The sequence below is a fragment of the Panthera leo genome, chromosome D2, assembly GCF_018350215.1.
Source record: "Panthera leo isolate Ple1 chromosome D2, P.leo_Ple1_pat1.1, whole genome shotgun sequence".
Taxonomy (NCBI): Eukaryota; Metazoa; Chordata; class Mammalia; order Carnivora; family Felidae; genus Panthera; species Panthera leo.
This window is the reverse complement of record NC_056689.1, coordinates 32547975-32572763: the sequence shown is the minus strand read 5'-3', so window position 1 is coordinate 32572763 and position 24789 is coordinate 32547975. Positions and strand designations below refer to the sequence as shown.

The window sequence follows — 24789 nt, the reverse complement described above, 5'->3', positions numbered from 1 at the left end:
AGGGAGTAATTGACAATACATTAATATTAGGGGACTTCAGCCTGGGTGGCTCAGTCAGTTAAGCTTCCAGCTTCGGCTCAGGTCATGATCTCTCAGTTTGTGAGTTCAAGCCCTGTGTTGGGCTCTGTGCTGACAGCTCAGAGCCTGGAGCCTGCTTCAGATTCTGTGTCTCCCTGTCTCTCTGCCCCTCCCATGCTCATGCTCTGTCTCTGTCTGTCTCTCAGTAATAAATAAACGTTTAAAAAAAATATTAGGAGACTTCAATACTCCACTTTCAACAAGTTTTTTTATCTTTGTATACTATTTTGTTTTTGATACATTTCTTATAAATAACATGGTTTGATCCAATCTGAGAGCCTTGGTCTTGGGAGGGCGGCATTTGTCTTTTAATAGAGGAGTTTAGTTCATTTAACTCTGTTGTGATTTATTTGGTCTTCTCTCACCTTATGTTTCTGAGCTTTCTTGCTGGGTTTTTTTCTTTTTTTCTTTTAAACCTTTGCTCTAGGCATTGTGTTTCTCCTGAAGCTTTTATAGCAGTTTGTATTTTAAAAGACCTCCTTCCCCTTTTTCTTTCTTTTATTCTCAGTTAGTGTTTTGGTTACCACCCAGAGGTATCTCCAAGGGACCTAGAAAGAAACTCTTGGGAGTGTTAGTGCCTTTTGGATGGTTTTAGCAGTCCCAATTAAAATGTAGTAGCAACACCCTGTAATTAGAGGAGGCACGTTGTAAAAATAATTCTCTGGACTTGGTCAGATGGAGCCTCTTCAAGGGTTAGAAATGAAGGAGGGAGTCATTTAGGTCACTTTGGTCACGGAAGTGATAAATGGTTAGACCATGTCAATTTTGCACAGCAGAAGATGGGCTTCATCTTATTCATTGTGAGCCTTAGCAGTGATCACTGGGATGGAAGGATGGTCATGGGGAGCCACACAATAAATAAATGAGGAGAGGGAGAGTCCTGGTGTACATATGAGTGGCTCTAGGGGACTTTTCCTTCCCATTTCCTTCTTCCTCCTTACTAGAGGCCTCACTTACCCAGTCAGCTATTCCACTGGTAGTAGGGACATCTCTTGGGGGAGAGGTGCAACATGACTTTTTTAATCCAGGGTGAAGTCATGCATTTCTTTTTTTTTTTTTTTTTTTTACATTCATTTGATTTTGAGAGACTGACAGAGCGGAACTGGGGGAGCGGTAGAGAGAGAATGAGACACAGAATCTGAAGCAGGCTCCAGGCTCTGAGCCCGACGTAGGGCTTGAACTCACAAACCTTGAGATCATGACCTGAGCCGAAGTCAGACGCTTGACCGACTGAGCCACCCAATCACCCCTGTTAGAAGCTGAGACGTCTGGCTTCCTTTCACTTTCTTCCCTCTACTCAGTTTACTTTTTAATAATCTGGTAGTTTTTTTTATTCCACATTCTTTCTCTTTTTTTAAGTTTATTTTACTTATTTTGAGAAAGAGAGAGAGAGAATGAGAATTCCAAGCAGGCTTCAAGCAGTCAGCACAGCCCAACACAGGGCTCACTCTGATGAACCCTGAGATCATGACCTGAGCCAAAATCCAGAGTTGGATGCTTAACCAACTGAGCCACCCAGGAATACTTCCACAGTATTTCTTTATAAATGACTTTACATTACATACTTTCTCTTTCAAGGATGCTTCTCATATTTCATTATTATGTATTTTATATTTGGGGAGAATAACCAAGAGTGCATGCTCTAGTAGGCTGTCTGGATTTGAATTCTGGCTCTGTGACCCTGGACACATTGTACCTTAGTTTACTCTTCTTTAACGGGGGGTGGGTATAATACGATGTCACAGAGCGGTTGAGAGGATTAAATAATTCATAGAAAGTGCCTATACAAACCCTCTTGCACTGTTGGTGGGAATGCAAATTGGTGCAGCCGCTCTGGAAAGCAGTGTGGAGGTTCCTCAGAAAATTAAAAATAGACCTACCCTATGACCCAGCAATAGCACTGCTAGGAATTTATCCAAGGGATACAGGAGTACTGATGCATAGGGGCACCTGTACCCCAATGTTTATAGCGGCACTCTCAACAATAGCCAAATTATGGAAAGAGCCTAAATGTCCATCAACTGATGAATGGATAAAGAAATTGTGGTTTATATACACAATGGAATACTACGTGGCAATGAGAAAAAATGAAATATGGCCTTTTGTAGCAACATGGATGGAACTGGAGAGTGTGATGCTAAGTGAGATAAGCCATACAGAGAAAGACAGATACCATATGGTTTCACTCTTATGTGGATCCTGAGAAACATAACAGAAACCCATGGGGGAGGGGAAGGAAAAAAAAAAAACAAAAGAGGTTAGAGTGGGAGAGAGCCAAAGCATAAGAGACTGTTAAAAACTGAGAACAAACTGAGGGTTGATGGGGGGTAGGAGGGAGGGCAGGGTGGGAGGGAGGGCAGGGTGGGTGATGGGTATTGAGGAGGGCACCTTTTGGGATGAGCACTGGGTGTTGTATGGAAACCAATTCGACAGTAAATTTCATATATTAAAAAATAAAAAAAAAAAAAAGAATGAAAAAAAAAAAAAAAAAAAAAAAAAAAAAAAAGAAAGTGCCTATACATAATAAATAACATTTAATAAATGCCAGATGCCATGATTATTATTGTATTAATAACCATTATTTAAGCTTAACTCTGTTCTACTGATTTTATTGCTCACTTAATTTATTGCTCACTTCCTAATTGATCTCATCTTCCCTGTCTTTATTTCTTTATTTTGATGGATCTTTGTTGTTGGCTGAAGAATTTCCTCAACCGGCTATTGCAAACTTTTTCTTAAGGGGCAAGATAAATATTTTAGGCTTGCTAGCCATGGCACCTACTTCTACTTAATTACTAAGGTCTCAACTCTGCCTCTGTAGCTCAAAAGCAGCCATAGACACTACATAAATCAATGGCCAGCCAAGAGGGCAGAGTTTACTGACCCTTGCTCAAGACTTGTGCTTCTGTTTTTTGTGTAATGTTAGTAAGGTGTATGAGTTACACAATTTTAAAGTTCTTGCATGTCTGAGAATATCTTCTGTCACTAATGTAGGCAAATGATGACTTCACTTGTATGTAATTCTTCAATTACAATTGTCTTCTCTCAAGATTCTGTGGTGTTCAAGTATTGTGGAGAATTATGATACAACCTAATACTTCTTTCTTTATGATAACTAATGTGTTTTCCTTCTGGATGGCTTAGGATTTCTCTTTTCTTTATCCTTAGCATTTGTCATTTCACCAGGGGAATTTTTTTTCTGTTCTGTGTTAAAACAGCAAGGCTAAGAAGAAGAACTAGATTGATGGACTTACATACCATGAACTTTGGCTATTTCAGATTGCCTTATTGCCTTTTTTTCCTCCACTAAAGAAATTTCCTTTATGTTGTATTCAAAAAGTTAGCAATGAAAGGTTTTTATCATTTTGAATTGCATATGATATGATACGGTGTTTTAAGTGGCAGAATATTCACTATTTCATATTGTATAGTTTGGTTCCTGTTTAATGGACTCCTATAGCCGCACAATCACAGAAAACATATTCAGGAAATAGTCTAATTAAATTACCCTTGTTTGGGGTGCCTGGGTGGCTTAGTTGGTTGACCATCTGACACTTGATTTTGGCTCAGATTGTGACCTCATGGTCATGGGATTGAGCCCTGCACCAGGCTCTGTGCTGAGCATGAAGCCTGCTTAAAATTCTCTCTCTCTCTCTCTCTCTCTCTCTCTGTCTCTGTCTCTCTCTCTCCCCTCCCCCCTTACCCCCCCTACACACACTCTCTCTCTCACTCTCAAATCATAAATAAATAAATAACCCTTGTTTGAACATATTAAATCACTAAATGGTAAGGAACTAAAATTTATAGCATAGTCAAAAGTCATCACAATGTTTTAAATTGTAATTCTGACACAAGGAACAGGAAAATACCTTGATTTTAACTTTATTTCATAACACAGCATCTTCTATAACCACTTATAGTCCATGTGGATGTTTTTTAACTTTTTTAACGTTTATTTATTTTTGAGAGAGAGAGAGACAGAGACAGAGCATGAGCAGGGGACGGGCAGAGAGAGAGGGAGACAGAATTTGAAGCAGGCTCCAGGCTCTGAGCTCTCAGCACAAAGCCTGATGTGGAACTCGAACTCGTGAACCATGAGATCATGACCTGAGCTGAAGTCAGACACTTAAACGACTGAGCCACCCAGGCGCCCCTTATGTGGATTTTTTTTGATTTGCCATCCTATATCTTGTATTTCAAGAATAGTTATTTGCCTGATTTCAGAGCAGAATGCTGTAGCTATTCTCATCATCTTCATCAACTTCAGGTGCCAAGATTAATAGTGTATATTTTGGTCAGTAGAGAATTCCACAAAACAAAGATGAGGGGAAGCCTAACTATGGGGCTTCTGAGTTGAAGCAGAAGGTATAAGAGTTAAATTTTTGAGCCACTCATATTCTCATTATGCCTCGCTTCACATAAATATGCCTTTATACCCAGTTAACTGTATATAAAAATCAAATGTAAAATATGTAACTTTATAAAAAGACATTCTTCTTGACTTTGTGCTTCTCTTTTGTCATTCTTTAAGTCTTACATTTTTCAAATATTTGCAGCCCTTTTTATTAGCTATCGCGTTAACGTGACACATGCCATGAAACTATTAGAAAATGCTGAAAAGGCTAACATTATCATGTTTACTACCTGTAAAATGGTTACTCAGAAATGAAACCAGAGTTTATATAAGGCAACCAGTATTGATGAAAAGAAAATCAATCTGCTGCTGCTTAAGCGTGTTTAAAATAATTCCTAGGATATTTTCATTTTGTGTAGCACCCTTCTTCTGAGGCTAAAGCATCCCAAGGAAATGCAGTCCAACTACAACATGTACTATGAGAACCTTTTCCCTCTACTCTGTAAAAGGCAGAAAGACGACTTTCAGTCTGCACCCTAACCATCATACCTAGAAGAATTCAGGGAGGGATACTATTTTGAAATCAAATCTTACAGATTTTTCTCCCCCCCTTTCCCCAAGCCTAATGTTACATAGAAAGCAAGACACTAAGCCTTCACATAAGAGGAATGCTAGTGCGTTAGTCTGCAAAGAAGCAGTCCTATTGTTTCTAGAAAGGATAAGTCATTCCAGGATTAACTACATTTAGGATATACTGCATTTGTGGGAGGCATTGACCATCTGAAGTACCCCAAAGCAGGGGGGGGGGGACGGGGGGGCTGTTATATGCTAAAGTTCTGGAAAGCAATTTCTGAGAAACCTTAGTAGAGAGATGATCATGTGTTTTTATGTTTTCAGAGGGCCATCATATAGATGAGGAAGCAGATCTATTTTTTTATCTCTCTAGAAAATTAAACTAGGACAGTTTATAGGAGCTACACAGAATTAGATTTGTGTTCTGCTTGAGAAGAAAAGCTCAATTAATATGGCCAGTAATGGTTAGAACCTCAGAAGTGGTGACCTCTCTCTCTCTCTCAGAAATAATCAGAGGTTATGTGATCATCCTTACAAATTCAGTAGGCAGGTTCATCATTAAACAGAGACTCATTATAATCTAAATGTTTTTTTCTAACTCAGAGTTCTCTAATATTGCATATTAATTACCTCATTTATCCTATAACGTCATTTTAAAACAAGAATAGTGCTGGTAGGAATTCTGTAGTAGGAGAATCAAACCAACAGAAAATAAGAATCTAACCTATTCATGTTTTTGTTTATTATGTCAGTACTACCAAAAAAGAATTTAAGGCATAATGACTCATGCATGTTGTTGGAAGAACCAGAATTAGAGGCCTAGTCTTGTGCCTTTTCTATTAAAAAAACACTAAGTGGAACAGTCATGAAAGTCTTGAGACAGCCAGTGTTATTGCTGTCTGAATATTTGACTTAATATATATAGAAAAAGATGCTTTTTTTTTTGTTACTAAAACAAAGCAGAAAAATCTGTGCTTCCAAGAGCAATCTAGGGTCGTTATTTTATCACTGTTGTTAATGATAGAATAATATAAACATGGATTCTTAACTAGAACAGACCTAAGGGATCTCCATTTCCTAGTAGCACAGATTGTCATGGAACTCTGAGTAATGAGCTTTGAATATAATCTTATTGTTTTAATCACTTCCAAAATATTACGATCATTTTGGAAATCACTGTACTAAAAGTAGATTATGTTGATAACACAGTGGGAGAAAGCTTCACTGTTTACTCTGTAAGTAGCCTGGGATTCAAAAGAATTCCTCTCTCAGTACCTTTCTATGAAACAGGTTATGAGTTAGCAGAAACCCTGGACACTTAAAAACTTTCCAGAGCAGCTAGATTTTAAAAAAAATACTCTGAAGCCTACATTTAAAGGGAGACAGGGAAGTACAAGAGTTGCCTAATAGCATATTCCCGGGTAGCATGTTTCACTTAAAAGCACATGGGTATTTGCTGGTTTGTCTGAAATGCTTTGATACTATCAGCAGATGAAGATTGAATAGGCTGAGAGAATGACTCCTGGAAAGACCTTTCCTGATAGACTGGTAAGGCCCGAGAGTGTGCAAGGCTGCTGCCCTGACTTGCCTTATCACGACCAGTGCACTAGAAGCAAAGCCTCTAGAGTAGTATCAGTGCATGCACTTTAATAAACACTCTGAGTGGCTCCATATAAGCAAATGCTCTATTTGAAAGTAAGCAGGATCAAAAGATGCAGAAACCTCAAGAAGTACAGGGTAAGGCGCCTGAGTGGCTCAGTCGGTTGAGCATCAGACTCTTGATTTCTGTTCAGGTCATGATCCCAGGGTCATGGGATTGAGTCCCACATTGGGCCACAATGAGCATGGAGCCTGCTTGAGATTCTCTTCCTCCCTCTCCCTCTGCCCCTTCCCCACTTGTGCTCGCTCGCTCTCTCGCTCTCTCGCTCTCTCTCAAAATGAAAAATTAAAAAATTAAAAATAATAAAAAGAAGTACAGGGTGTGCTTTGGTAAAATGACCATAATTGTAAGAGGATATATTAACTATGGTGTGCTGAAATAACTCATTCAGTCGTTTAAATGATGACTGTACCTTCACAAAACTCACAGGACATAAAAATAAAATATTATGATAAAGCTAAAATTGTAAGCACTCTGTGTCCTCTCTGTAATGAGTGGAGATAGGGAATGGGAATGCTGCTTTAATTGTTGAGCTTTGCTTCAACGTACTGACTGGCTTTTGCCAAATTTTTCCCCATTTCTGTTCATTTGGACTAATTTCTTCCTGATGCCACCTCCTCTGTCACTGCTTCCTTTCTCCTTCCTTTTACCTTAAATCTTGGCTTCCAGTTGCCCGGTGTTTTCCTCTGAATAGGCTGCAGACCCCTTGAATTCAGCAGGTCTGAAAAGAATTCCTTTTATTTCTCAGAACCTTTTACATCTATTTTATCTTTTGGTTAATGGTATGCAAGCTAGCCTAAGGCAGTCAAGCTGTCAGCCTTTTTTACTGTCTATTCTTCACAGCTAATTAATCATTAAGTTGTGTAATCCCACCTCCTTATTTCAGATCTGTTTCTTCCTCTCCATTACCACTGCAGTCACCCCAGTTCACATTTTCAGCATTTACAAGAGCTTCCTCGATCTTCTCTGAAGCTGGTTCTTGTTTTCCAACTCATCCTTCAATTCACATTGTAGCCAGAGAAATCCTTTATAAACGTCTGTTTGATGGTGTCTCCCCGCCCCCCCCTCCGGCCCCTGCCTTAAAACTCTCAGCAGCTTTATGCTGTCTGTGGTTGTTACAATCTCAGGTATCTACAAGGAATAGGCAAATGATGTATTTGAATGAGGGGGGGAGGATAGGAGAATGCATTACTGCATAAAGCAATTCATATTCATGATTTTTTCAAACATGTGACAAACCTATCTGAGAATCTAATGTTACCTGTGGATTTCCAATTAGTGCAGCCAAGTCTAACGTATAAGCAAGGCATATGCAACGTTTCTCTGATGGTATGTCCTTGAAATGAAGAACTTGGAACTCAGCTATTGTAGAGACTGACATAATCAGTGAGTCATGTTTTGTTGTTTTGTGTCCAGGTTAAAACATATCAAAATAGAGTATGTGTTTATTATTGTTAAGAACCTCTCTCTCCCCGTTGGAGGCCATGGAGCATAATGAAAAAGTTTATGGGCTTTGGAGTCAGTGTTGACCTAGGTTCACTTACCAGTTCTGCCACATATTAGCTGTGTAATTTGGGGCTTGTCATTTAGTGAGCCCCAATTGTCTATCCTGTTGAAAAAAAAATCAGGAGCGTCTGGGTGGCTCAGTCAGTTAAGCATCTGACTCTTGATTTTGGCTCAGGTGATGATGTCACAGTTGTGAGACAGAGCCCTGTGTTGGGCTCTGTGCTGACAGTGTGGATCCTGCTTGAGATTCTCTCTCTCCCTCTCTCTCTCTGCCCCTTCCCCGTGTGCGCTCGCTCTCTCTCTCTCTCGCTCTCTCTCTCTCAAAATAAATAACATTTTTAATAAAAAGAAAATTAAAACTTTCAGAGTTGAGTGTACTAAATCAGATAATCAACATCTTTAAATTATCAAGCTCAAGGCATGGCACATAGTAGTAACTCTTCAGTAAAAGACAACATCAAGACAAGTAGGAAAGTTTTTAATTTTTTTTTAATGTTTATTTATTTTGAGAGAGAATGATCATGAGCTGGAGAGGGGCAGAGAGAGAGAATCCCAAGCAGGCTCCAACGCAGAGCTCAGTCTCACAAACCATGAGATCATAACCTGAGCCGAAATCAGGAGTCAGATGTTCAACTGACTGAGCCACCCAGGTGTCTCCAGACAAGTAGGAGAAACTTAAGAAGTGACAATAAGTATACAAAAATCTAATTCCCCTGGCTGTATCCTTTGTAACAGTTGTGTTTGTGGCCTAGAGAAGAATAAGCCTGTTGGAAGCCACTATCAAGTGAGGCAAGTGATGGGAAGCTGACAGGCACATGATTCGCCCAGGCAACTAAAACCCAAGAGCTCACCAGCCTAGCTGGCTAGCTAGCTGAAAGTGGAATTTAACCCTATAAGGTGTTATGATTGACAAGTTCATGAGTAACGTGGAAATATGGATTCTCTGTAACTATGCATAATGTACTAAGCCCCCTTTTTGCTTTTTTGTTTCCTATAATCGTTAATTTTTATTTTTTTAAGGTTTATTTTTTTTAATTTATTTTTGAGAGAGAGAGAGAGACAGAACGTGAGTGGGGCAGGGGCAGAGAGAGAGGAAGATCAGAACCCAAAGCAGTCTCCAGGCTCTGAGTTGTCCACACAGAGCCCAACATGGGGCTCAAACTCACAAACTGTGAGATCATGACCTGAGCCAAAGTCGGATACTTAACTGACTGAGCCAACCAGGCACCCATAATCTTTAAAATTTTTAATAAAAATTATATTAACTGAAAATTTAATTTAATAGTATTAGGATATATAGGATATTTTATTTTGGTTTATTCTCTACATTTATACAAATTTGAAGTACCAAAGGAAGGAAGTAAACAACTTTGTTTTCTTTACCAGAACATTTAGTGTGGTGAGGAAGGAGGGACATTACATTTTATTCTAATGCACAAGTGTATTAATTATATTTATATTATATTTCTTGATCTAGGAATACTAAAAAGTCTTCAAGAGCTTTTGCCATTCACCTAAGGGGAAAAAACTACATACGCCATCTTCTCAAGCTTTGCATTTTTCATTTTGTTTTTTAAACTTCAGCTTTATTTTACCGTTTCCATATACTTTGCTCAGTAATTTGTATACCCAGCTGACGTGGTTGAAATAGGAGGCTGAGTAGATACCAGTATGCTTTTTGTCCTTACCTCAGAGCTATAGTGATAATGAGCAAAGTAGTATAGAAAATAACCTGATAGCTGAATGACATCCACTGAACTCGTGATTGCACTTACAATGGAGAGACTAGAAAGAACAAACTAGAAATCTAGCTGGCTTTAAAAAGGCAAGACAAAGACTTAGAGTTTCAACCTCTTACTTTGCCACAGTATGTCTCACCCCAAGCAGACGTTCATGCCCAGATAAATAATGCTACATTTAAGTAACAGCACAACATTAATATTACACAGTTAAGATGTGTTTCTAAGAAAGCAAAGCTGAAGCATTTAGATTGGTGTTGAAACACAAAGGGACAAGCGCTATCTTTCCTGGCTATAGTAAAATTTCTCTTTTGGTTTTAAGGAGTATTGCTACAAGATTGATCTGGATAAATATGGTGGCATTCTGATATTACACCTGATATTACATTTAGTGTTTGGGGTGCCTGGGTGGCTCAGTCAGTTGAGCATCCGGCTCCTTTTTTTTTTTTTTTTTTTTTTTATGTTTATTTTATTTTTTAGAGAGAGAGAACAAGGGAGGATCAGACAGAGGGAGACAGAGGATCTGAAGTATGCTCTGTGCTTCAAACCTGTGAACTGTGAGACCATGACCTGAGCCGAAGTCAGATGCTTAACAGACTGAGCCACCGAGATGCCCTATGGACTCTTGATTTTGGCTCAGCTCATGATCCAGGGTTGGAGGATTGAGCCCCACATCAGGCTCTGTGTGAGCGTGGAGCCTGCTTAAGATTTTCTCTCCTCCCTCTGCCCCTCTTCCTTGCTCATGCTCTCTCTGTCTCTCAGTAAATAAATAGATAGATAGATAGATAGATAGATAGATAGATAGATAGATAAATAAATAAATTTTAATGTTTAACTCTCTGTTTTTCTTAAAGGAATGATTTTTTGTTTTTAGTTAATGCCTTCTAAATATTTTCTTACCCCCCTTCTCTCCTCCTCCTTCCCTCCCATTCTTTCCTTCCTTACTCCCTGCAGCTCCTCAGAGAAATTTTGAAATTGCCTTCAAGATGTTTGATTTGAACGGAGATGGAGAAGTAGACATGGAGGAGTTTGAACAGGCAAGTTTCCCTGGAAAGTTCCTTTGTGTACATTAATATTTAACACCTTTTCATGTGCCTTGGAGTTATTTTGGTCCTGGTCAGCATACTCAGATGCAATCCAATTTTTGAAGTACCTAGTCCATCCTGTAAAAAAATCATCCTCACTTTTAGTAAGTGGGTTTTGTTTGTTTTCACCCTAAATGTAAGGAATTATTTGAGCATATGATGAAGGTCAAAGTTGTTCTGATTCCTCAACATGGATTAGATCATAATGCTGAGAGGAAACGTTTTGGATATTCAGTCATCTGTTTAGTCAACATTTATTAAACAGCTCCTTTGTGCCAGGCAGTTTCAGAATATAAGGATGAATGACATATGTTCTTTTTTTTTTTTTTTAATTTTTTTTTTTTTAACGTTTATTTATTTTTGAGACAGAGAGAGACAGAGTATGAACGGGGGAGGGGCAGAGAGAGAAGGAGACACAGAATCGGAAACAGGCTCCAGGCTCTGAGCCATCAGCCCAGAGCCTGACGCGGGGCTCGAACTCACGGACCGCGAGATCGTGACCTGAGCCGAAGTCGGACGCTTAACCGACTGAGCCACCCAGGCGCCCCGATTGAATGACATATGTTCTGAAAGGACTTCTATAATAGAAGGAAAAATGGTACCATACTTTTGAGTATAGCATGTTCAAGCCAGAGATGTACAGTTTCTGATGAATCCTAGGAAGAGATTACATTTCCATGAAACTTCTATCATTGGTGGGCCATGGTATCTCTCTAGATACAATGATTATGATTGTCAGAATGGTTTCAAAACAAAACAAGCATATGTATACATATATATACTCATGTATGTATATATGAAGAAAGTATTTGTGTTTAAAATAAGGAAAATGGCAAAAAAGAAATGGGGGAAAGTATGAGGTATGTATTTGTAAATAAAAAATTCACAGAAACAAAATTTTTAAATATCTGGAGACATTTATTCAAATCTGAACCCTGTGTCCATCTAATACCTTCGCTTTTCCATAATCCTGCACTTGACTAGTATTGCCAGGTGGTCTCAAATGATTATAAATAGAATTTATTTTGTTATTTTTAAAATTATATTTTATTTGGGGTGCCTGGGTGGCTCAGTCAGTTAAGCGTCCAACTTCGGCTCAGGTCATGATCTCGCGGTCCATGAGTTCGAGCCCCACATCGGGCTCTATGCTGACAGCTCAGAGCCTGGAACCTGTTTCAGATTCTGTGTCTCCCTCTCTCTCTGACCCCCCCCCCCCGTTCATGCTCTGTCTCTCTCTGTCTCAAAAATAAACAAACATTAAAAAAAATTTTTTTTATTTAAAATTATATTTTATTTTACTTTAGTGGGAGTTAGGGCTAATTTATTTTCATTCAGACTTTAGTTAAGAAACTGAGTTTTCTTTACTCCCCTTTTTTTTTTATTTTTTAAGTTTTTATTTTAATCCCAGTTAGTTAACATACAATGTTAAATTAGTTTCAGGTGTACGATATAGTAATTAAATACTTCCATATGTCACCCTGTGTTCATCACAACAAGTGCACTCTTTAATCCTCATCACCTATTCAGCTCATCCCCTTATTTTATTTTACATTGAGCTATTTTATTTTTTATTGAGATATTATTGACATATAACATTGTATTAGTTTTAGGTGTACAACATAATGATTTGATCTATGTATATATTGCAAAGTGACTACCACAATAAGTTTAGTTAACATCCATCACCACACGTAGTTACAAATTATATTTCTTGTGATGAGAATTTTTAAGATCTACTCTCTTAGCAACTTTCAAATATACAATACAGTTTTGTGAAATATAGTCATCATGCTGTACATAGCATCCCCAGGATTTACTTATAACTACAAGTTTATACCTTTAGACTACCTTCACCCATGGGGATCCCCCCCACCTCTGTCAACCAATAATCTCTTCTCCATATCTATGAGTTCAACTTTTTTTTTAGATTCCATATGTAAGTTAAATCATACAGTATTTGTCTTTCTCTGTTTGACTGACTTCATGACCTCAAAGGTCCATCCATGTTATTACAAATGGCAGAATTTTCTTCCTTTTATGGCTGAATAATATTCCATTGTGTATATATACCACATTTTCTTTGGCCATTCATCCATTGGTGGAAACTGAGATTGTTCCCATGTCTTGGCTATTGTAAATAATGTTGCAGTGAACATGGATGGGTGCAGATATCTCTTCAAGATGGTAATTTTGTTTCCTTCTTATAAATACCCAAAAATGGAATTGATGAATCATATGATAGTTCTGTTTTTAATTTTGGGGGAACCTCCATACTATTTTTCATAGTGACTGCATCAATTTACATTCCCACCAACAGTGCACAAGGGTTCTTTTTTCTCCACACCCTAGCCAACGCTTCTTATTTTTTGTCCTTTTGATAATAGCCATTCTAATAGGTGTAAAGTATTATCTCATTATGGCTTTGATTTCCATGTCCCTGATGATGAGTGATCTTGAGCATATTTTCATGCATCTGCTGGTCATCTGTATGCCTTCTTTGGAAAAATGTCTACTCAGATCCTCTGCCCATTTTTTAATCAGAATGTTTGGATTTTATTATTGAGCTGTAGGAGTTCTTTATATATTTTGGATATTAACCCTTTATCAGATATATGATTTGCAAATATTTTCTCTGATTCAGTAGGTTGCCTTTTTATTTTGTTGATGGTTTCCTTTGCCACGAAGAGCTTTTTAGTTTGTCAGCCCAATTGATTATATTTGCTTTTGTTGCCTTTGCTTTTGTGTTAAATCCAAAAAATCATCACCAAGACCACGGTCAAAGAGCTTACCATCTATGTTTTCTTCCAGGAGTTTTATAGTTTCAAGTCTTACATTCAAGACTTTAATCCACACTAAATTAATGTTTGTGTATGGTATGAGATAGTGGTCCAGTTTCATTCTTTGGTATGTAGCTGTCCGGTTTTCTGAACACATTTATTGAAGAAGCTGTCCTTTCTCCATTGTATATTCTTGGCTCTTTTGTCATAAATTAATTGACCATATATGTGAGGGTTTATTTCTATTGTTTATTTATTCTATTCCATTGATCAATGTGTCTGTTTTTATACCAATACCATACTGTGATTTTTTTTAAGTTTATTTATTTATTTTGAGAGAGACAGAGACAGCATGAGTGGGGGTGGGTCAGAGAGAGAGCAGACTGAGAATCCTAAGCAGGCTTCATGCTACCAGCATAGAGCCTAATTCAGGGCTTGAACTCATGAAACCATGAGATCATGACCTGAGCTGAAATTAAGAGCCACCTGAGTCACCCAGGTGCCCCAATACCATAGTGTTTTGATGACTATAGTCTTATAATATAGTTTGAAATCAGGAAGTATAATGCCTCTAGTTCTTCTTTCTCAAGATCTCTTTGGCTGTTCAGGGTCTAGTTGGTTTTTTTGTTTTTTGTTTTTTTTCCCTAAGAATCAACTTTGGCTGTATTAGTTTTCTCTATAGTTTGTGTGTTTTCTTCTTTTTTTTTCTAATATGAAATTTATTGTCAAATTGGTTTCCATACAACACCCAGTGCTCATCCCAACAGGTGCCCTCCTCCGTGCCCATCACCCACTTTCCCCTCCCTCCCGCCCTAGTATATTGTCTTCACAAGGAATAAAAACTAGTTTCAAATATGTACAACAGAGAGCCCAAGTGGTTTTTGTGTTTTCTAATTAATTGATTTCTACTCTCATTTCTTCTACTCATTTTGGGGTCTTTTATGCTCTTTTATGAGTCTCTTAAGATAACATGGCTGGTCATTGTTTTGAGAATTTTCTTTTGTAATGTAAGCATTTAATACTATACATTTCCCTTCAAGCACTGCTATAGAAGCATCCTACAAATTTGATGTGTTGTCTTTTCATTATCATTCAGTTTGAAATATTTTCTGTTTCACATGTGATTTCCTTCTTGACCCATAAATTGTTTAGAAGTATATTGTTTAATTTCCAAGTGTGGAGGTTTTTTTTTTTTAGTTATCTTTATTATCTAATTTAATTACATTGTGCTCAGAAAACGTACTCTGCATGATTTAATCCTTTTAAATGTATTGAGCCTGGTTTTATAGAACTGTATCTGACGTGTTTTATTAAACACATCAATGTATTTTACTAAAGAATGTATATTCTGCAGTTACTGAGCACAGTGCTTTATAAATGTCAATTTAGTCAAGTTGATTGATAGTGTTGTTCAGGTGTTCTTTGTCCTTACGGATTTTTTTTAACCTAGTCATTCTAGCAGTTGTTGAGAGGGAGATGTTAAAATCTCCAAATATAGAGGTACCTGGGTGGCTCAATTGGTTAAGCGTCTGACTTTGGCTCAGGTCATGATCTCACAGTTTGTGAACTCAAGCCCTGCATCAGGCTCTTTGCTGTCAGCATAGATCCCATTCAGATCCTCAGTCTCTCTCTCTCTCTCTCTCTCTCTCTGCCCCTCCCCTGCTTGCATTCTCTCTCTGTCTCTCTCAAAATAAGTGAACTTAAAAAAAATCTCCAACTATAATTAGTCAATTGTTTGTTTTTCTTTAATTCTGCCAATTTGAGCTTTATGTATTTTGAAATTCTCTGCACATTTCTGATTATTGTCTTCCTCATGAATCGGTCCTGTTATAATTATGAAATGTTACTTTTTATCTTTGGTAATACTTTATCTTAAAGTCTATGTGGTATTAACATAGTAATTCAGACTTCTTATACTTACTATTTGCATGGTATGTCTTTTTTGTTTTGTCCATTTACTTTAAATATATCTGTGTTTTCTATTTAAAGTACATCTTTTCTAGACAATGTAATTTGGCTCTTGTTTTTTATCCATTCTGACAGTCTTTGCCTTTTAATTGCAGTATTTAGCCCATTGACATTTAACATAATTGCTGATTTAATTGGAATTAGACCTACCATTTTTGCTATTTGTTTTGTTTGTTCTTTCTGATTTTTGTTCCTCCCTTCTATGTTCCTGCCTTTTTTGAGATTAAATATTTTATCCAGAATTCTGGTTTAATTTGTTCGGCATTTTAGCTGTACCTTTTTGCATTATTTTTATAGTGGTTGCTCTAGGGAGTACAACATAAATTGTTAAATATACACAGTCTACTTAGAATTAATATTCACAAGTTAGGTGAGGTGTGCCGTGAGACCTCAGGCGCCTTTGCTGCCAACAGTGAGCTAACTGCCAGCGTTTGGGTGGCCTGGCATGGCACTCCAGCTGTAATTGTGTCAGCGTGTTATGATGCCATCTCAAACCAACCTGGCTATGGGAATCCCCAGTAGTAAAGTGAAATACTCAAAGCTCTCCAGCACAGACGATGGCTACATTGACCTTCAGTTTAAGAAGAACCCTCCTAAGATCCCATGTAAGGCTGTTTCTGATTGGCACCTTTCGCATTATCATAGTTTTCCCCCCTACTGGCAGGCTATATCAACAAAGAGGAGACAGACCAGGTGTTCCTGTCCTGATCATTGGCATCCTGGTGTTCCTGCCAGGATTTTACCACCTTCACACTGCCTACTATGTATCCAAAGGCTACTGGGGTTATTCTTATGATGACATTCCAGATTTTAATGACTAGCACCCACCCTTAACCCTGAAGAGAAGAGTCACAGATGGGACTGAGACCAGCTTTAAGATATTGAGCAGAAACTGTGGTTAAGGCTAAGGAATTCTGCAGTTTGCAGATGTTGAAGAAAAGAATGGCCAGACTTATGGGTCCATCCTCGGGATATCACATGAGCTTACAATTAACAAATTAACGAATTAGGACATGCTCTATTTTGCCTTTCCTGGCCCTGGCAAAAGCTGACAAGTTTTTCCACATGAATATGTATCTTGGAAGAGGAGCAATGTTAATGGTGTGGGAAAGCAGGAGGTTATTCCGTAGTGAGAAGTGTTACTGCTACCATTCTTTTTAGAGTTGAGCATTTCTTTTAAATAGTCCTCATTGTCAGTTTGTTCTGGCAGCAAATGGAAGCATTCAATATGTCAAATTTCATATTACTAGTAATGTATTTTGAAAACATCTAAGTATCTTACCCTTACACTCCTCTCTAACTTTGTGTTCTACTGGAAGACCTTGGCAAAATCAAGGTCAGTATGGGTGCATCTGTAATATTTTTTGCTACTTGCTTCCTTACTAACAGCAGCCAGGACTTTTTAAAATCTCAGAGCAGGTTTCCAAAAGGTAAACACTTCTCTCTGTTCACCCATCCTTGGTCAGCTTTGATTTGGCCCACCAGTAAGTTGGCCAACATATAATTTGGGTCATTCTGTTCTTTTAGATCAACATGTTCTATATATCATGGCTTTTAGACTGTAGGCTGTTTCCTAAGAAAAAAAGTGTAGCTAAATGGTTATTATTTAGAGATTATAAGCCTGTTGTTAGCACCTTGTATCACGATGTCGCTCTGCTGAACATTGCAAGACTCCGCCTAGATCCTTAGAGAACTAGACTGCCTTAAGTTTGATTCTGTTTCCTAGCTTGCAAAAAGTGACATATTCAAAAGAAATTAAATGCCAAAATCTAAAAAAAATATATAACATTCACATGAAATGTAGTAACTCTGCAACCACAAGGTTTTATTTACCTCTTCATCCTTTATGCTATATTTGTTCTGTGTATTACATCTACATATGTAATAAACCCCATAATAGTTTTTGTAATTTTTGCTCTGAGTCATATGTTTTTTTTTTATTTTGTTTAAAGTTTATTTATTTTGAGAGAGAGAGAGAGAGTATGCTCAGGAGAGGGCAGAGAGAGAGGGAGAGGGAGAGGGAGAGAGAGAGAGAGAGAGAGAGAGAGAGAGAATCCCAAGCAGGCTTCACACTGTCAGCACAGAGTCCATTGCAGGGCTCGAACTCACAAACCGTGAGTTCAAGACCTGAACCGAAACCAACAGTTGGATGCTTAACCGACTGAGCCACCCAGGTGCTCCAAGTCATAAGTTTTTTAAAGAAAATAGGAGAAAAATAGTTTATTATATTTACTAACATATTTATCATTTCTGATGCCCTTCATTCCTTCCTAAAGATCCTAGTTTCTATATGGTATTATTTCCATTCAATTGGAAAAACTTTCTTTAGCATTTCTTGTAGTGCACATTTGTTGGTGATGAATTAATTTATATCATCATTATTTTGGGAAGGAAATTCTAGATATACAGCTCTTGATGTAGATGTAAAATTCTCAGTTGTTTAACTACTGATGCTTCTGATGAAAAGTCTGGCTATTTGAACCATTGTTCCCCTATTTGCAATATGTTGTTTCTGCTTTCCAGATTTTCTCTTTATATTTGGTTTCTAGAAATTTGATAATATTGTTCCTCAGTGTCGTTTCCTTTGTATTTGATGAGCTATTTGTATCTATAAATTTATGATTTTTATCAAATTTGAGAAGTTCCTGGCCATTATGTCTTAAAAATTTGGCGGGGGGCATTCTTTCTTACCTCTCTGACCCTCCACTAACACAAATGTTAAGACCATCTGTGATATTGCGTCACAAATCTCTAAAGCTTTATTATTTTTTCTTCCAATATTTTTTCCTCTTTGCTGTTCAAGCTGTGTAGTTTCTCTTGACTTATCTTCATATTCACTGACTCTTTGATCATTACAATTCTGCTATTAAGTTAATCCACTAAATTTTTATTTTGGGTACTGCATGTTTCAGTTCTAGAACTTCCATTTCATTTTTGATATAGTTTTCCTTCTCATCTGAAATGTCCTATCTTTTCCTTTTTCGTAAGTATATATTATATACTTGAACACTATTATTTAACTGTTTTAAAATTCTTGTCAATAATTTCTAATATCTGGGTCATCTTGGGGTTGTCTCCATTGTCTTTTCTCCTGAAGATGAGCCTTATTTCCCAGTTTCTTCATATGTCAAATAATTTTGGATCTTTGTCTAGATATTATGAATGACATGTTGTAGACTTTAGATTTTGCTATATTCATCTGGAGAAAGTTTTGTTTTAGCAGGTGATTAGCTCAACTAGAATATATATAAACTACCCTTCTTTGGGGAAGAAGGCTCCCCTTCTTTGGCTTTTTCCTTTTCAGGATTTCCCCCTCACTTTCCAATGGGTGTAGTTGCTCCAGATTCTGTCCTTGTGGATTTTAAAGCCAGAAAAACTGAGAGGACCAATCCTTCTGATGCAGACTGGGGACTTCCTTCACCTCTCAGAAGCAAAATTGCCATAACTTCTCTACTCTTATTATAGATACTGAACTCTAGATTTGAATTTAGAGCAAATGGTACTTATTTCTGGCATTGATGCTGATGTGCAAAATGACTTGGAGGAGTCGCTTCACTATCCCATTCGAGAAGGGAGTGCTAATTTGCTAATTTCGTCTAACGTGATGCCTTGATAACTGGCCTTCTTAAACTGTTACAGCTAATAATATTGATCACAAGGAATCTTGATGTAAAAACTCTTTTAGACCAAAAACCACAAATTATAAGGTAGTTCATGAGTGAACGGCTCTCTTTAGAAGTTTCTCTGCTCATCTTTATATATTTTACATTCTTGGGAAATATAATAATTTATTAAGTTGAAAGTGCTCTAGGCTTCCAAACATTCAAACTGTGCTCTGATTTCCCAGGGAAACAGGTGTTTTCTTAACAGTGTATTCATCAAGCTTGTAAAAAAAAAAAAAAAAAAAAAAAAAGTTAAACAGAACCAGGAAAAAGACCTCACATATTTTAAAGTTAATGTTACATAAAGCAAACTAATAGCTATTATTACTCTTTGATTCATCTTTTTCCAAAAATCACTTTTTTTACGTATTTTTTAAAAACTTTTCATTTATTATTTTGTTTGTTTATTTTTGAGAGAGAGAGAGAACAGGCAGGCACGAGCAGGGAAGGGGCACAGAGAGAGGGAGACACAGAATCCAAAGCAGGCTCCAGGTTCTGAGCTGTCAGCACAGAGCCTGATACAGGGCTTGAACCCACAAACCATGAGATCATGACCTGACCCCCAAATTCAGATGCTCAACTGACTGAGCTACCCAGATGCCCTGTTTCCAGAAATCACTTTGATCATGCATAAATACATATTACTAAAAGGCATTGATCAACTGTTAAATACTAAATGTGAGTTTTCTCTGACTTTTGTATCACCACGGATCCTTTCTCTAACCCATTTCATAACAGGTCGTAAAACAGAACTAACCTAGCAAAAGATAGCTAAAATAAAAAGCTTCATGGGGCACCTGGGTGGCTTAGTCGGTCAAGCATCTAACTCTTAATTTCAGCTCAGGTAATGATCTCACAGTTTGGTTCGTGAGATCGAGCCTCACTGTTAGTGCAAAGCCTGCTTGGAATTCATTCATTCTCTCTCTCTCTCTCTCTCTCTCTCTCTCTCTCTCTCTCTTTCTCTGCTTCTCCCTTGCTCATGCATGTGCACACATACACACACACTGTCTCTCAAAATAAATAAATAAACTTAAAAACAAAAACCTCATAACTGTTTGGGCTCTATTCACCCAGTGCCATGACAGAAATGGGTTTTTTTAGTAGGAAAGTATGAGAAGTAATAACTCCTTTATGAGACAGAAGAAAAAGAATGAAATTTTATTTAAGAGATCATGTTTTAAATTTTTTTTATTTTCTCCACATCATATAACATATAGTAAGCATTCACATGACAAGTTGAATTGATGTTTGATTGATTCTCATGTTATGCCCTTAACAAATTATCTAAATAAAAATATTTTAAGAAAAGATTTCCCAACTGAGAAATTCTGACAAAACATTCTGTCACCATGCCCCCACACAAAATCTAGTAATACATACTTTTTAAAAAAAATTTTTAAAGAATGCCTATTTTTAGTAATAGTTTACATATAATAACATAGTATTTAGACTATGCTATTATTAATCACTAATGAAAAGATGATATAGCAACAGCTAGTTAATTTTACCTAAAAACATTCCTTTTTCCCAGTCACTTACACACACATTCTCAGCACCACACTTTTGAAGCCGATATACACAATTTCCACCACAGGAAGGATATAAGCTGCAATATTTATAGCCACAGGCAAAATGTAAATCATGGCAGGTCCTGATGCAGATTTTCAATTCTGGTTCACTGCTACTGAAAATTCTTCATTTCTTACAAGCAGGCAGATGAAGTGAATTGTGTATTGCCTTCAAGACAATGATGAAAAGTATTCTTTTGAGAGAAAGAGTGTGTGCAGGGGAGGAGCAGATAGAGAATCCTAAGCAGGCTCCACACCCAGCACAGAGCCATATGTGGGGCTGACCATGAGATCTTGACCTAAGCCAGAATCAAGAGTCGGACGTTTAACCAACGGAGCCACCCAGGCCCCCTAAAAATGTTCTGGTTATCTTGGATTCAATTTAAAGTCTAAAAATCTTCAACCTAAACAATTGAAAAATCCATTGTATGGGAATGCAAGCTGGTGCAGCCACTCTGGAAAACAGTATGAAGGTTCCTCAAAAAATTAAAAATAGAACTACCCTACGACCCAGCAATTGCACTACTAGGTATTTATCCAAGGGATACAGGTGTGCTGTTTCCAAGGGACACATGCACCCCCATGTTTATAGCAGCACTATCAACAATAGCCAAAGTATGGAAAGAGCCCAAATGTCCGTTGATGGATGAATGGATTAAGAAGATGTGGTATATATATACACACAATGTAGTATTACTCGGCAATCAAAAAGAATGAAACTACGTGGATGGAACTGGAGGGTGTTATGCTAAGTGAAATTAGTCATTCAGAGAAAGACAAATATCATATGACTTCACTCATCTGAGGACTTTAAGAGACAAAACAGATGAACATAAGGGAAGGGAAACAAAAAAAATATAAAAATAGGGAGGGGGACAAAACAGAAGAGACTCATAAAAATGGAGAACAAACAGAGGGTTGCTGGAGGGGTTGTGGGAAGGGGGATGGGCTAAATGGGTAAAGAGCACTAAGGAATCTACTCCTGAAATCATTGTTGCACTATATGCTAACTAATTTGGATGTAAATTTTAAAAAATAAAAAATTAAATTAAAAAACTTTTAATTTAATTTAAAAAAAACAAAAGAAAAACCCATTGTATACCTGTCTTTCAAATCTCCATGTGTATAAGAAACAAATGTCAGCTAATCTTTTTTTTTTAATTTTTTTTAACGTTTATTACTGAGAGAGAGAGAGAGAGAGAGAGAGACAGAGCATGCGCAGGGGAGTGGCAGAGAGAGGGGGAGACACAGAATCCGAAGCAGGCTCCAGGCTCCAGGCTCCCGAGCTGTCAGCACAGAGCCTGACGCGGGGCTCGAACTCACAAACTGTGAGATCATGACCTGAGCTGAAGTCGGTCGCTCAACCAGCTGAGCCACCCAGGCGCCCCTGTCAGCTAATCTTATTACCATGATAAAACATGAACCCTGAAGAAATCATATCAATAGCATGTATGTTACTAACCTAGAGTTACAAGGAGACTTAGGGATAATATACTCTAACCGTGAACTTTTCCAATGAGAAAAGTTAAGGCCCAAAGAGTTTAAATAACCTGCATAAATTCTTTCTCACTGCAGAACAACAGAATCAGACCGCATGTCTCCTGACTCCTTGTCTAGTTACACTACTTCACTCTTTATAGAGCCACAGACTTAAATTGTCTTAAACCTTCTTTATGATCACACATAATAAATAAAATAAATGAGACATTTAACTAAGACAAATCTGTTGTTACAACTCTTAAGTTTTTAAGTGTTCTGCTTTTCTAATTTGGCCATTTAAAAACCATCACCCATGGGGCGCCTGGGTGGCTCAGTCGGTTAAGCGGCCGACTTCGGCTCAGGTCATGATCTCGCGGTCCGTGAGTTCGAGCCCCATGTCGGGCTCTGTGCGGACAGCTTGGAGCCTGGAGCCTGTTTCGGATTCTGTGTCTCCCTCTCTCTGACCCTCCCCGTTCATGCTCTGTCTCTCTCTGTCTCAAAAATAAATAAACGTTAAAAAAATAAAATAAAATAAAAATAAAAACCATCACCCACAAAGCTGTATGTATTGGTTATTTATATAACATACTTTTATTATTTATCTTTACATATCCCAATTTTAATTATTTTGAATTGTTGCTCTTTTAGCTTGTGAAGAGGTAGAAAAGAATGCAGGAACAAGTAAAAAAAAAAAAAGAAAGAAAGAAAAGAAAAAAACTATAACAATCATAGACTTGCTTCATAAGGCTCATTTATATAGTTAAGCCATGGTTGCTAGTTCCAGAAATTATTCTTTCTCAAAAAGCTCATTTAAAACTTCTCAAAGATTAAAAATTCTCCAGCTTTTCTCGAGGAATTATTTTCTATCAACTTTGTATTTCATTTATCATTCTAATAAATGTGTTCTCTCTCTTAGATGTCAGTATTTGCCCGTAGCTGTGCTGCCTTTTGTCATAACTGGAGAGTCAGTAGTGAGAAGCGTGAAGTTTTTAAAAGTCTCCTGAGATATGGACTGTATTACTGTGAAGTTAATGATTATTTTAGTATTGTGTGAGGGGTTTTGAGCCTCAAAAACAAATGCATACTCTTTTCTGAAGAGAGGTTTTTAAGAGCATCTCAATGATAAAGGTGTGAGGCGTATGTTTGAATCCTGGTTCTGCTCCTTGCCAGCTACTTGACCTTGAACAAGTTATTAAGCGTTAAGTATTATGTGCCTTGAATTCCTCATCTATAAAAAGAGGATAGTCATAAGACTTATAGGATTGTTGTGAGCATTAAAATACAATTGTAGCAGAGGGTAGACAAATCAATAGTTGGTTACTTTTTTAAAAAGTTTTTAAATTTTAGAGAGTGCATGGAAGCGAGGAAGAGGGGCAGATGGAGGCGGGTAGAGAGAAAGAGATCTTTTTTTTTTTTTAAGAGAGAAAATCTTAAGCAGGCTCTGCTCAACACGGAGCCCAAAGCAGGGCTTGATCCCACAACTCTGGGATCATGCCCTGAGATGAAATCAAGAGTCAGATACTCAGCCAACTGAACCACCCAGGTGCCCCATCTTGTTCTTACTTTTATATATTTTTCTACTTTGTAATGTTTTTCTGGATGGGGGTTTGCTTCTCTTTTAGGTTCAGAGCATCATTCGCTCCCAAACCAGTATGGGTATGCGTCACAGAGATCGTCCTACTACCGGCAACACCCTCAAGTCTGGCTTGTGTTCAGCCCTCACGACCTACTTCTTTGGAGCTGATCTTAAGGGAAAGCTGACAATCAAAAACTTCCTTGAATTTCAGCGTAAACTTCAGCATGATGTTCTGAAACTAGAGGTAGGTATCCCTGGACTTCAGGGGTCAGGGCACTGTCCCTCACATACGCACTTAGATCCTCTGGGCTGGGGAGGCCTGCACTATAGACATTCTTTCATTCTGTCTCCAGCTGTGAGAACTGATTGGTTTGAACCAGATAACATTTGGGAAATATTATGTTCTGTGAAGAAGTCTTGGAGTGAGGTGGTTCTGGGACCAAAAGCCAAAACAGTCTAAATTGAAAATCTTAGTTGTCTTTGGATACTCAGCTTGAGGAAGGAAAAATTCAGGGGCCAGAGCAGTGCTCACCCTGACCACGTATCCCCAGTTTTATGTTATTTTGTAGAAGGCACCAGAGGTGGAGGGGGGATAATAAGTAGATCTTTCTTTGAAAGTTTACCAAGGTAAAAACTGCTGGAAACACAAAATGTCAGAATAAAAATACAAGTGCTAGGAGCTGGAAAAATGTCATACAGTGTTTGGAGATTTACTTTTCCACTCACGGTTTAGACCATCATGCTATTCAGTTCCCAAAAACAAT

The 24789-nt window shown here is 37.7% G+C and overlaps 1 protein-coding gene and 1 pseudogene across 9 annotated transcripts in view; both read left to right on the top strand.

The window, feature by feature from the left end:
* Positions 1-24789, top strand: part of MICU1 (mitochondrial calcium uptake 1) — a 243122-nt gene that overhangs the window by 150882 nt on the left and 67451 nt on the right. For all 9 annotated transcript variants that reach the window (XM_042908312.1, XM_042908313.1, XM_042908314.1 and 6 more), the window contains 2 exons: positions 10865-10947; positions 24072-24269. In XM_042908312.1, coding sequence (XP_042764246.1) covers positions 10865-10947; positions 24072-24269 — 281 coding nt within the window. The remainder of the gene's footprint in view (positions 1-10864; positions 10948-24071; positions 24270-24789) is intronic.
* Positions 16034-17627, top strand: LOC122202110 (annotated as a pseudogene).